Raw genomic sequence first — 15,010 nt, 5'->3', positions numbered from 1 at the left:
TGAATAATTCAGAGCGCAGTCTCTTATATCTTTGCATTTGTATGCAGCATCTGATGTTAGAAACTTTGATAGGAACCAGGTACTGTACCTGTGCAGCATCTGGACAGTCCATGCTTTTGTTCGCCTATGATACAGTATGTCCACGCTAGATAAAAATGTAAAGCAGTTGTCTTTTTGCATTGGTTCAGGTTCTGCCTTTGTTCACATATCAGGCCATACCTGGGAGACAGTGAGTTAACTTGTGGAGGCAAACACATGGAAAAATAAACTATTGTTCTAGTCAATGAAATATGAGATAGTGTTGCATACATTAATACTATTAGATACAAATTTCTCCTTGCTAACCAAAACCTCTCATGAATATGAAAACTTAATTGTCCATGATGTGGAAATTTTCCTTTAGTTTCATCAAAAAAAAAACCATACATGAAAACATGCATTCACCATAACACAGCCCATAAAAACATATTTATGACAACCTCTTAAGTAAATGTACATTTTGTAGTTGTAGGATGTGGAGCTAAAAAGACTCAAATGCAACATCAAAAGAAACACAATAAATCTAAAAGTATAGCGTATCTCCTCCTTTAATGTGTCTGATACAGGCCTGGGGATCGTGTCAGTTACTTCCCCTTTGACTCCCAACTCTGCTCTCAGCCTACAGCTGCTGTAAATCTGAGCTGTGTATTTATGATTCTGACATTTACGCAGAGTGCACAGGTAGGGGTTCAGTGTCTTCATACAAAACACTGACAGCACATGTGATTGTGTTTTAGATGAATACATGTATCTGCTGTAAGAGGGATCAAAACAGTAATCTTTTAATCACAGGAAAGTCTCTCTAATCACTAGATCAAACAAATATATTATCACATGTGTAGATAGCTATGAGCGCCTCAATAATAAAATATAGAAAATAATATTATTAATTTTGATTCTTATTTCATTTAAATAATTTATTTTATTTCATTTTAATTAATTTATTTGTATTTATTTAATCTAAATTTAATGTATATCTTTTATTATTAATAATTATTATAAAATATTCATTTAATATATTGATGTCTTGTTTAATAATGGGTAAAGTTATGCTGTTAGAAATGTAAAGGCTGGCAGATGGCAAAAAGTGGTTTGGGACGTAGTGTATATCAGAGCAGGGACATGTCTGTCTATACCCACCAAGGGCCAACAGTGAAGAGTTAGAAAGAGTGCACTAAAAGGGAATAAGTCAGTCTGAGTTTGAATAAAAAAAGCAAAAAATAAATTAGGCTATCCTTTGTTATGTAAATATGCTCTGAATAAAAGATGATAAAGGTATATAACTATTAGCTTGACGCGCCAGATGGTTTGTTACACAGAACTAACTGAGAAGCCGTCATTGGAAACTGTTTGGAAAAAGGGTAGGCACTTTAAAAATATACTTACGGTAGCAGATGATTGGATGAGCAATCTGTCTATTATGGCCTAACCTAAACTGATCGGATCAAGGAACCATATGAGCGGTAGCATCGTTTCAATCAAGAGATGCCATCTTTGACATTCTTTGCTCTTCTGAAGTATTACTCTCAAGTTCTGATATAACTGATGCAATTGCAGCATCTACACTACCCTCTGTAGGAACCATCATTGTTATTTTGAACAAACAGTCACCACAGCCATAGCTACCGGTAGCTCCTCACGGGATGCTGATTGGTGGTTCAGACACAAACATCTTACTTAACTGCTGACAAGATGGATTTTCATGTGATCTTGTGATCCCATGATTCTCATGAGATCTCATGATGCCGTGAGAATCCAGCTGCCATGCACAGTAACATAACTGTGAGTTTCTTGATAAATATCATGGATGAATATGGTGTTCAGGCTCTACTATTATTCTCTATCAGTTAAAATATCTATTCACTTTATCTTTAGCTTACAAATGACATCAATCAATCACTGATTTAAAAAAAATAAACGTAATTCAATGAGCAACTGAAGGGAAGACTGACTCAAGATTGTCCGGCATGTGTATCCATACACACTTATCAAAGCAGAGTGCCTTTTAAAAAATGATAAATCCCCATATTCATCCAAACCAGGGGCTCTGACTTCTTGTACACCTGAACATAAGCTTCTGCTGTGATGTGGATAAATGTCCTCACAGTCAGAAAATATGAAAAAGCTTGGAAGGGCCCACGGGGCCAAAAAGAGGAGGGTGGATGTGTCTGCAGCAGCCAAAAGCATTAAGCTGTGATTTACACCCCTGTGGCTCGCTGTATGTCCTCTCCATAGAGACACAGTCAGCACTGGGTCACAGGACTTCAAAAAATAACATTTGGTTTTCTTAACCTCTCTAATGCACACAATTTCATGGAACTTAAAAGTGCCGTGTTCAGGCCAAGTCACCCCACACACACCTCACCCCACACACAGGCACACCTCAGCTCCACTTCTCCTGCAGGGAGGGTTAGAAGAAGAGAATAGAGCGTGAGAGTGAAGTGCATCCTGCTGGCACGGGTCATTTGGGACAAAGTACAAGAAACACTAAAACACAGAGTAATAAAAGTGTTCCTTCATCCAAAGTCAGACATGTGGCTGAGTTGTGTGAGCAACGTGTTTACATGTGTGCATGTCTGCGTGTGTGCGTGTGTGTGTGTGTGTGTTTACAGAGAAGATTTAGTACCTCTCATGTAATAGCAGTCTCCAGACTCCAGTGGCAGCATCAGGCCAGGTGTGTGGATGTCCCAGGCTACCTTGAGCCCAATCCTCCAGCATGCCTTCTCACCACTGCCTCCCTCACTGCTCTCACCTGTCAGTCATACACAGCCCAACTCACTGTAACATTTGCATTTTACATTTATATTCACATTTCAGGCTTTTGGTTTGACAGTTTCACCCAGCGTGACTTAAACTGAGTGTAAAAGTGCAATGTGCTTAAATTCCTCACATTTCCATGGAAAAGCATGAGGTTTATCGCGACATAAACACGGCTATTTACACATTATTATCGGGTAATGCAACCTAACACATTATAACACTGCCTAAGATGTAGCGTAAATAAATAAATAAAATAAAATAGAAAGGAGAGTGGTGATAAAATCCATCACACCCAAACAATGGGTGTAAGATGTAAGCCTTTGTCTCAAGGAAGTAAGAATCACTTAGCAGCAGAGCAAAGATGATATGTTGCTGTGATCATATTGGCTGTTAGCACAGGATCTTTATGCCATTATTATGCTGTGCAAGAGGAAATAGTTGGATAAAAGCCTCTGATGTTGTTTCGTAAGTGTGTGAGAGTGTGTTATTGGACAGCAGGTATCCTATGATATTCCTGTTTCTGAACCCATTCACTGTAACCACCTCCCCTGTTCTTCTCTCTCCTTCCATTCTTACATGGCATACTAAGAAAACAAGATTTGGCTTGGCTGGCCAACACCCTTCAGCAAAATCAATACTAAAGTCTTTCTGGGCCTCTCTGCCCCACAGCTGCCTTTTCCTTTGCTCAGCACGGATAAATAGTAACTTAATTTCCAGCCATTGTGCTCTGAGAGCCAGCTAATGACAGCACTCCCTAAGGCCTCAGGAATGGTGGAATATCATCCCCCGTGCCGGAAAACGCTCAGTCGTGGCAGATTCCTTTGGATCAGCGCAGCTGGGAAAAACACTCAGAACACTTCTCCAGCCCAAGCAAAAAAACAAGGTGAGGCTGCTCGAGAGGAGAGGAAGAAAGAACTATCAAAGGAAGCAGGTGTTATCTAGTTTCTGTACATCTGAGATACCTAATGTGCTGCGTCTCTTTCTTCTCAGGGACAATGTAGGAAACGTGAACTTATTTTAAAACATGCAACATTCCCCAAGGTAACAATTTCATTAGCGTGGTTCTGGGAGTCCTCAGAGCCAGCCACTGGGATATAGCTCCATCGCGCTCTGACCAGACCTGCCTCTCTAATGTCTGGAGCTGTGGGGTCATTCAGGACTAAAAGAGACACAGCTGCTAAGCACTGCAAGGTGTTATGCCATGGTGTTTGAAGCCCGTGTTCACAGGGTCAGAGTTGAAATGGCCTAGAACAAATCATTGAAACAGACCTCTGGAGCAGGTGTTTCTGGTTAGGAATCCCCAGTGAAGAAAGCCCAGCTGTAAAGTGGGCTGGGATGTCAGAGCAGTTGGCATTTCACCTGTTTGATACTGTAAAATTACAGTTTCAAGACACAGATGCTGTGTGGGTGGAGAGCTTCCACCATTAACAGTATGGTTCATGTGCTGCATGTTTGCTGAACTACAGCTCCACCTTCATCTCCCTCTGCAACACGTTCTGTTCTCCTTCCAGCCTTTGGAAGGTGCAGTGAATGAAAGTAAATACTTAGGGTAAAATTTGTTTAAAATACACTCACTTGGTTCGATGATAAAAGGTTAATGCAAAAAGTAATCCATAAAGCTTCGTTAAAGGTATACTATGCAGGGATTGTAGGTTACTGTTTGTAAACAGCACTGATGACAAAGTCAAATTGAAAGCAAACCCCAGATTCATTCCACTTGGCGTTTCGCCTCTATATATTTGTGCTGTGTCTGCAATTTTCATAGCTTCCTCTTGGATGCATGCTGCTTCAGGTCTGGCACCTGGTCACTAACTTTTTATAAAAGATCCAAACCTCACCTGCGCGCTGTGCCAAGGTACATCCTGACCACAGCAAAATATAAAGAACATAAGAAAATACAGAGGCCAGAGTCTCTGCAGATTAAGACACTGCCACACTTTTGTAGCAAGTCATCGAGTCAGCAAGTGATGATTGATTCATTTTGTTTGATTCTATACTTTGTTTTTCGGAAAACCCTGCACAGTACACCTTTTATCATTGGTGCTATGAGTATTATTTTGACAGTAAAAATGGGGAAGTATTTTGCATTGTACTATATACTATGTAAACTTTTTTTTAATTCAAACATACAAATTACAAGGAACAATATCAAAATGGAGGTGCAGCCTGCATGTGCTCTAGAAAGCAAAATCCCACTCTCACTGAGATTCTCTATCACCTCGATCAGCGAGCACTATCAGCTCTTGAAAGAGTGCACATTCCATAATTAGGAGACATCGTATTACCCATACAGTACAGTCTAGGAACACTTATCAAAGCAGGGCTCATTATTCCATATCAGATAATTGCACATCGATCATTTCTTGGGGAAATGATTTAGATGAGATGCGGCGTGTGCGATAAGGCCTGTTTGTTAGACTGCGCCATTGAGCGCATGTTAAGAGCTCAGACCCAAATGTCTGTGATCTCCCAACGCACGGTCGGCGATAAGGCTGTCAGCAGCAAGCCAGTGATGACATTTGATAATGCCCTGACACTATCACAGAGATGGATCTGATGGTTGCCTCACCAGAGGCCATGTCTACAGCTGCTACAGCACTGCTGTAGGGCCATAATACACAAGGTTAGCTGTATCTGATCCACCATAAAGCAACTGAGATAAGTTGATGGGATATTGAAGTGAAAGAGGAAAAGGAATCTTAATTTCAGAAACAACGTGCCAAAGACATGCATGACATACTTCGGAATTCAGTGTTAAATCTATGTGTCTGAATTATTGTTCTGTAATTGTGACAAATAAGCCTTGTTAGTTTTGACCCTTACCTTTGTCATCATGACAGCTATAGCTGTAAACAGCTACTGGCGTATGAGTGATGAGGTTCTCATCGTGGTGCCACCCTACTGCCATTTTCCCCATGCCATAGTAAGGCTCCTCTTTGAGCTGGCTCATAGCTGCCGGGTCCATGTAGTTGAGTAAGGTGACATTGAACTTGACCGGACCGGTGCATACTGGCGGAGGACTTGGCTGAGAACAGCCCTGCCCGCTTGCCTGTTCCTCCCTGTCCTCAATGTGGTAATCTGACAAGCTGTGCTTGAGTTGGGCCAAAGGTTTCTCCTGGGGCCCTAGTCCCACTGGTTTAGTCTCTGTGCTTGTGACGGCCTTAGGTGCCCAGCCGGGGTATTTTCCTTCACTGTGCTCGGACCCTGCTGCGACACCCATTTCACTGGGCTTGACCTGGGAGGACTCTCCCTCCTCACTGCTGTGTTTGGACCCAGTCTCCCATTCTCCTTCTTGTTTTGACCCAGAACAGCCTTCTTCACTGTGTTTCGACTCAATGTCCCACTCTTCACTGTGCTTGGACTCCGTGTCCCCTTCCTCGCTTTGTCGGGACTCAGAGTCCCCTCCTTCACTGTTCTTGGAGTCTTCACTGTGTTTAGACCCTGTGTCCCCTTCTTCACCCTGTTTGGCCTCTGCTTCCCCCTTCACACATTGTGTTAGTCTGTCTCCTTCCTTCAGCTGAGACACATCGGAGCAGAAGAAGGTGTTAAGCTCACACAATGCCTTGCAAGCAGCCCTCAAGTCAGGGTCACAACAGTTTTGTCCCTTGACCTCAACGTCCTCACTGTGCCAGGGGATAGCAAAGAGCCGTGTATCCAGATAGCGGTAGGTGTGGCCCGGCTCACCCAGCAGAGCCCGCGAAACGGCGGTGAAAACATCTCGGTCACGGACGCGAACCAAATCCCTCAAGAGGCAGCCCTTCCTTCTGAGGGTGAGCAGAGCTGCCTGCACCCGGCCATGGAGCTCCGCAGGCAGTGAGCAGGATCTCCTCAGAACCAGGCCGGAGTAACTGGAGTCCCACTTGGAAACACAAGACATTCTTATCATGACGATCATGGCATACAAAAACATAAACAAAACTGAATTGCAATCTTATTTGTCAAACATGTTTCTGTCTCAGATCTTGAGCAAACTATTACACAGTGCAGGTTTGTAGCAGAAGATTACAGTCAGAGCATGTGAGCCATGTGGAGTGCTGAGAATTTCTGCTCCTTGCTCACAGAGCTATTCATTCCCTTTGCTCCCCCACTCAAAGCCTCTCCAGGCCGCTCTGCTAAATTTTGCTCCTTCAAGAACTTTGTCACTCCATTGTCGAGTTTGCAGCACCCAATTTTTGACAGAAAATAGTGTGTATGTGCAATACACAGATGCATGGTATGTTTAATAGTGTAAGCATTACCAGAGCAAAACTGGAGCAGGATGAAGCCGCAAATAAGGCGACACTCCAACTTTTTAATAAATCTGCTCTGCGCTCCATCAAAATTGACAACTTGCTCTCCCCACTCGCTCATGCTCTGCTCATGCTCAGCAGACATTATCCAGCTAGAGTAGGCAAAAGGCTGCTGTAGGCCCTTTAAAGTAAAGGGCTAGGCATCAGTAGCATTATCTAAAAGTGTGGCTGGCTCACCAGTTGCTGATATCCCCGATCTGAAGGTCCCAGAAAGGGGATCTTCTGGTCTCCCAACTCCTGCAGTAGCTTCCGCCGCTGTGGAAGACAACACAGTTAAAAAGACTGATAAGTAGCTGCAGGAACCTTCTGCATGTAGGCCTACTTATTGTACATTTTTTACATACTTACTTTGGTGTCCAAGTTATCAATTACCTCTATTCAAAAAAGTTAGTGCATAACTTTTGGGGAATTTGGGTACAAATGGGTGCAGATTGACTGAGGTAACGGAAAATACCACCTTCTGACACCGAACTGCCGTGATTTGGCACATAATTACAAAAGGGACTAACAAGAAAAACTGTTAAACGAAAATGAAATCATGAAAACACTGAAACGTCAGGTATTTTGGGGATCTAATTAATAAATGATGCTCTCAAAGCAGGCTGAGATAGCACTGGAACCTGGTCATTTTCATTGACGTCTCACATTTTTATGATTTTGTGAAGGCTGCCGCGGGGTTCCTCACAACCTTATAAAAGATGCCCTGTGCCATACGGAGCTCCCCCAGTAAAAATGTCAACCTGGCGGAGGGATCAAAGTACTTTTCATTGGGACGCATTCCATTCGGACCTGTAAATCCAATGGCAACTGGCATAAAAACTATATGCCCAAATAAATTTCACAACTATTTCCCCACCCTGCCTCCCGTATGTGCTTGTGCGAAGCCATGTGTACGCGGAGGCGTTGTATCTGTGTGCGCATGTGGGTTCAGAACCCCATATTCATTCAGGTGCACACACACACACACAGCCTCTGCATGGTGTCTCAGCAGCAGGAGAAGGAGAAATGTCACCGACATGCCACTGTCTTTTTACATCTTTAAAAGTTTTGCATGAATGGCCCGTGCATCGGTTGTGATAGTTTTAGGAGAACCCACCCTGTATATATTTCCGAGACATTTACAACAAGCGTCTCACATTTCTTCTGTCCTAATAATGCCAAAGACCTCATGTGGCACACTACAGGGAATATGGGAACCGGCTGCCAAAACATGTCCTGACTTTTAGAGTGAAATAAAATGTCCTGTTAATAACATTAAAGTGCAGGTATAAAAAAAGATGTGTGTCCTGACTCGAAAGGGGCTCTGGATCAAAAAAAGGGCAAGCGGTGAAAGTATGTGCATTAAAGACGGGAGGGAGGAAAACAGATCCCAATAACGGAGGCGGAAGAAATGGGAGGGCATCAGATCAGAAAGCAGTTTGGTGAATTTACCTTCAGGGCTGAATCTCTACCTTAGGCTAAACAACACAACACCTGCTGAAAGTTTTCTTAAAGGATGCACATGAGTGTACAGGCCTTCCAAGTTATTCTGGAACAAATAAAAACAGACTTGCAGACAGTTGGAATCTAAAAAACAAAACAACATGCACTATTCATGGCCAGACTGCATTCAAAGGATGTTGGAAGAAATTGACAACCTGACACACATTCATTGGTGTCAAATTCTAACTCATGACAGAAGCTCAAGATATCAAGGTGAGACTCTGGGCTAGAGTTGTATGTGTATATGTCTGTGTGTATCTGAGTGTGTTTTTATCTGTGTGCTGCTGTGAGCCTGTGCAGATCCATATCCTGGCATCCGTTGACTGTAGGTGTGCGCATGTGTGCACATAAGTAAGATCCTTACAGTCTGCTTTAGTCACAGTGCGCAAACCACTACTGTGTACACAAGCCCGAAAGTGTGCCTTCATACTGTATGTGTGTGTGTGTGTGTGTTTAAGGCTCCAATAGATACACACACATACATGCCCATGTTAAAAAAACGCGCAGCCGGGGTAGCGTGCATGATGCCTCAATGCCAATCGCACACAGCCAGGGCTGTCACACACATGTCAAATACATCAAGCTGCTCAGAAATTCCACAGAAAAAAGGAAAGACAAGAAGTTACCGGAGCCCTCTGAAGCAGATGGACTCTCTCAGTATCAGAGGACTGCTGTGTCTGTCTTCCTGTCTCTGTGTCTGCACCTGATTCTAGAAGGAAAACCGCGAGGCGCATAATAAAAAAAAAAAAAGGTCTGCGTTTCCACTCAGACCCACGAAACGAGATTACCAATCCCATAATAACGCGGATGCTTCACGGTAGCCGCGCCAACCGTCTGCGCTGAGTGATATATCTGATGCTTTTTTTTTTCTTTTTTTAATCTCTCTCTTCCTTGATGGGATTATTCCCTCAGCCGGACTGTTTATCACAGAAAAACATATTAGGTAGAATAGAACTCAATTGGTTTGCTTTGATCTTGGCCTATGAGAGATATCAAACTGTGTACCATATATTTATTAATTTCATTTATTTCCCATCTGTGACACTTCAACGGACACTTTCTTCAAAGCGTTCTTTGCAGAGTAGATTAATGTCCAGTGCTTAGCATCAATAGCTCAAAAGAGCCAGATAACTCCGCCGCTGCGGGGATAAAAACACTTCCAGTCTAACTCGTGTCTGCCCCAGAGGGTGCATTGGAACGTACTGGATGTGACATGACTGCTGGAGAAGGACACATGAGTCCCACTGGACTTGTCTAGATTTAGCTGATGCATCATAAACTGTAGATAAAAGCTACAATGTAGAGTAAGCCCTGAAGATGGCTTGATAAGTAAGTGTCATCCCTTGTGAAAGCATTTCCTGTGCTTTCCAGTACACACTTTTGGTTAGCCATGTTTAGTTCAGAAATCCATCGCAGCAGACATCTATATTTTCTTCCTATGGTAAGCAAGAGGTATTTCCTTCAAGACCTCCAACCAAATGAGGGCAGCACTTTCTCCGTTGATGCAGGTGCCACAGATTGCAGACAGACAGAAAACTCTGGATCTCAAACAGGCCTTGTGCAGCCCTCAGGGATGACGTGATGAGAGATAGCTGTGTAATAGAGCTCCTTGTTGAAACAGCAAGCCATTGGTACTTGTGTGACACCCATTTCAGAACTGGTTCTCTTCTGCAAAAGTGATGGTGAATCAACAGTTTTGACAAGTCGGCTGTAAAACGTCGGACTCAAACAGACGGACTACCCGTGTACATCAAAGGTGTTTCCGCCCCGGTCCATTTGGCACCGGATCGCAGAATGTCGGGAGCTTGTGTGAAGCGACACAGGGCGTAGAGAACGGTAGGGAGTGCCCATTGCACCAGAACATTTGTGTTTGCATGTGTGATGCATAGAAAGAAAAAAAGGCTGCAGGACCTTTGAGTTCAGCTTTGAACGTAGAAGTCAACTGAGGAAAAACGTACACGAGGGGAGCAATTTTGAATTAAAAACCCCAAGGCTCTTCAGCCAGTCTCAGTCAGGTTTGTTCCTTAAAGGTCTCTATAGTTCGAGGTCTACCTCATTCTCAGGGTATGCCACTAACTTGAACTTTGGTGAGATAACACAACACCTTGGTGCCACCTCACACAAATACCTACACAAGCACACACATACACGACCACACATACAGAGAGAAGGTCCACTTTTGTCGCAGTGTTTCTTGCTGCAGTTTTATCACTAAAACTTTTTTTTTAGAATATAAATCTTAAAATATATGTCCATCCTACCTAAGACACAAAATGAAAAAATAGTAGCTCCAGTGCTACAATGACCTTATTCAACTATTTTTACCATACCACGCTAAAAAAAACATTCAGAGTAAATATTAACCGTTTCTCACCTCTAATATTTCGTTTACAGCTACTTGTGGCATTCATTTATTTTAGGAATACCAACTAGAAGTTTGGTGACACAATATGACGGCGGGCAGGCTGGTCAATAGCTAACTGGAATGTGTGGGAGTTGAACTCAGAGCAGGGACGTTGGTAATGTGTAACCCCATGTCTCCGCACTCCTGCTCAGGATCAGTTCATGAATATGAATTAGACTGTGGGAGCCAGAGGTCAATCAGGAGGATGTCGCCAGAAACATCCAGTGTTCATTTTGTTAACGAAAGCTACAATATCACTAAATCTGTTCATCAACAACCTTTTTTCCATGACTAAGACCTGCCAATGACGACACAGCACTGACGTCATTAAACACTAACTGTGACTACATCAACATGCAATATTGCTGACAGAAGACAAGAGACTAAAAGGTAATTAATAAAATAAAAACTTAGGCTACCTAAAACTTATTTATTTTCACTGACAAATAAAGGAGATACAGTACTTTAAACTGCTAATTTTTTCAGTGCAGCAGTTCCGCTTCTGGTGCTGTGCGTCAAACCTAAGTTGAAATTAATAATGTCAGTATAATTGTTTTGGCTAGACTAGACTGACTGAAATATTCAATGTAATGTGATGACTAAAAAGACTAAAATGATAACATTTTAACTGACTGAAATTTGTTATAGTTTTCTTTGATTAAGATAAAAGCCCGGACACGCCAAAAGAGCTAGCGGCAGCGAAGGTTGACTGTTGCAATGCCTCACATCACCTGTGTCTCGGCCAAAAAGTTGCACTTGAACACACTGCAACAACTAGAGCCAATGGCCAACTAGCACATACATGTGGCAGCAGGTGGCGGTAGTCTGTATTCGTCATTCATCGCGGGAAGTCAGAAGATCATGATCGATAGGACGGATTCAAGACGCTAGTTAGCCAGTTAGCACCAGAGTTGGGTATAGATTACTTTTTGCAGTAACAAGTAACGAGATAGTTACTTCCATTACTTTTAGAATGCTGGTCCTTCAGCTCCGAAACAGCAACGGCTGTCGTTTGTTTCTAATAACGGAGTTAACGTTAAACCTATCAGTCTGAAAGAAGCCAAGGAGCTTGTAGCTCGCTACGTGGTCGGAGAAATGCTGCCGTTATCTATGGTGGAGTCTAAACAGGTGGAGTAGGACTCCCTGACAGACATATTTCAGACTCAGGACTTGCATTATGCCTGGTACACGCTACACGCTGGTACTCACCAATTATCCCTGGTCGTCTTTCACGGCGTGTGTGATGTCATCGGGTTATTCTTGTCCTGTTTAACTTTTACTATTATTTGAGTCAGATGGCAGGAGCTACATTTGAAGCGCCATACGTAAACTGTCAAGCTACTGTATCTTCCACAGGAAGTTCTGACAAATGTTTCAGAATAAAAGCCTATTTAGAAAATGGAGGGATTCTCTAGCCGAGGTTATAAGGGGTTTTTAATTTGAAACAAGTGTTGAGTTTGAAATGACGGTGCGATATGTTAACTTTACAAAGACAACGGGAACGGATAAAAAGTAAATATATAAACACACAGAGGGATTAATAAATAACGGACCGTCTATAATGTAGTTTGTTTCAAATGAAGCTGGGAGCCTCTGCAGTTGTGGTGAGTAAAAGCCCCGCTGCTATTTGTTAATGTTATTACTTTATGTCCGACCGTGAGGATGTACCATTGTTTGCTAGCTTGATGCTAATGACAGTAAGGTTAACTCAGCGGGTTGACAAAGTGCCTCTGCTGTTTCACACCACCATTTCCCCCTTTTACTCTGTGTGGTAACATCCCTAGAGGAAATATTAAAAACACTGGGGTGTTGTTGTCATACAGTTGTCTACGGCAGCAGATTGTTGTGTGTTTCTACTGGTCAAAGTGACGGCTGTGATGGGAGAATTGGATCTCAGTGAAGGGCTAGTGGTCCATAACTTTAATTTTGGAGACAAAAAAATGTAGGCTTAGCGCCCTGTGGTCCATTGCCCAATAGGAAATGTAGAATACTCAAAAGTACTTTAAAAGTGCTTGAGTTACTTTTCTCAGGGAGTAACGTTGGAAGTGCTTTTAAAGTAATTGCGTTACTTTACTCAGGGAGTAACGCAGTAAAGTAACTGGTTACTTTTTTAGAAAGTAACGCAGTAACGTACTTTGATTACCTTTAAAGTAACCCTTACCCAACACTGGTTAGCACATTAACAACACAACCTGGTGTTGAAAGGACATATTTACTGTGCGCTCACGAACAATAACACAGACAATCACAAACTGTCTTTGCAAAGAACTCAATGGCAAAAAAAAAAAAAATCTTACCTACTTCACTTAAGTCATTTGTTTCCTTTCCTCATTTCCATCTCTCCTTTGTCCACTGAGCTAAACTGACCATCAGAATGATTTCATTCACTTAAAGACTCTGCCATCACTAACGCTGATTCAACATGCTGAATCTGTTAAAAATAAAGCTAACAAGGACCGACTAATACCAAGTGTGCGGGACACACCGCAAAAACTAAGGAGACATTCACAGATGGCCCGACATTGACCAACAGTCAACTGTCAGCTTGGTGTTTCAGGGCCCTGAGATTAAAATGCTTGGACTTTTAGTCAATTAAGACTTTACTTTAAAAAAAAAAAAAAAAAAGATTAAAAACTAACAAGGAAATCTGACACAGGACTAAGACTAAAAAATTGCTGTCAAATAACATTAAAAACCCCAAACTGTTGGCTTTTAGCTTTCCTGTCAATATTTTTTTTATTTTTTCTGGATATGTATTTACAGATTCAATTTAGCATGTAGGTCGAGCCTACATTCACAAATCACGTTTTATGCAAAGTCGTCCATCCAAGCTCATGCAAATAAAATGGATCAAATGTTATGTTATGTAGGTTTTAAGAACATAATCCTCAGCATGTTTCTCATATCGACACATATGACAGCTGCATTACAGGGGTCAGATTCAATAAATCATATACATAAACCTTTTTTTCCCCATTTAAAATTAGAAAACAAAAAAAGAAAGAAAAATATACCCAGAAATAATGGGATGAAAACCATGCCATTAACCATTGCGCATTGTTGTTGTTGTTGTTGTTTAGTTAAATCGATGAAGTGAACATTATGTATATATTGACAGACACGTTCAGTATGTGTTCAGTGGGGGTCCACAGGTGGGGTACGTTATGACAAATGGCAGACAGGCCGGCTCTGGCCTGTTAATTGTTGTTGGAGGCTGAAGGCTGCGTTGCTCATTTCACCCCGCGACAGGTCGGCGGGGGACGTGATCATTAATATTAGAACATTTCCATCCATCTACCTGAACAAGAGGGCAGTCATTTAAAAGGCTGGCGCTGGGCAGACCTTTCACGCCCTGTTTATAACACTGATCTAAGCACATTACCAGAGCTGTGGGGGACCACTGCCAGCAATTAATTACATTTGCACACACATACGCAACCTTTACTGGCGCCCAGTCACATCTGAAAAATGTCACATGTTTGAGATAAGGTACACATCCGGTGTGCCATTTTAACTAAACATCAAAAGTCCTCTCACTCTGTCTTAGTGAGCCATGTGCACACTTTCTCACACACACACTTACTTAAAGCCACTCTCCCCGTCATCCCAAGGTACGTGTAATTCTGTCAGGTGGAGAGTATGTGTGCATGCGTGTGAGAGATGAAGAAAAAAAGAACTGGACCTCATCTGGTTTTTGATCTCTCTCAGTGCACCTGACAAGCTTACAGAGAGACCCAGGTTTCCAGATCAATCATTCAAAAGTATTTACAAATGCACAAAGCCAGACACGGACAGGTTGGCACATGGCCACTCTGTTTAAGTGCTTTTCAATGTGTCTGTGGTGTCAACATCTATTTCACACTTATCTACACCTCAAAGGGGAAAAAAAGATGTTTCAGTGACCTTTAGCAAGTGTCAAATCTGGAGTGAAGAGGGGAGGAAAAGACGAGCGGGAGAGAAGGGCGATTTAAGAGATCTGTCCATGTATGCCTTACATAACCTTTTTATTTATCCGGGGGAGATTGACTGAGGACGC

The 15,010-nt window shown here is 42.3% G+C and overlaps 1 protein-coding gene across 1 annotated transcript in view; it reads right to left on the bottom strand.

Annotated features, from left to right (window-relative positions):
* Window positions 1–15,010, bottom strand: part of fto (FTO alpha-ketoglutarate dependent dioxygenase) — a 134,320-nt gene that overhangs the window by 100,771 nt on the left and 18,539 nt on the right. The window contains exons 2-4 of the mRNA XM_049604571.1: window positions 7,266–7,343; window positions 5,623–6,658; window positions 2,666–2,791 (exon numbers count right to left, since the gene is read on the bottom strand). Coding sequence (XP_049460528.1) covers window positions 2,666–2,791; window positions 5,623–6,658; window positions 7,266–7,343 — 1,240 coding nt within the window. The remainder of the gene's footprint in view (window positions 1–2,665; window positions 2,792–5,622; window positions 6,659–7,265; window positions 7,344–15,010) is intronic.

This window comes from Epinephelus fuscoguttatus, linkage group LG2, assembly GCF_011397635.1.
Source record: "Epinephelus fuscoguttatus linkage group LG2, E.fuscoguttatus.final_Chr_v1".
NCBI classification, from domain to species: Eukaryota; Metazoa; Chordata; class Actinopteri; order Perciformes; family Serranidae; genus Epinephelus; species Epinephelus fuscoguttatus.
This window is presented reverse-complemented; position numbering and strand designations above follow the sequence as displayed.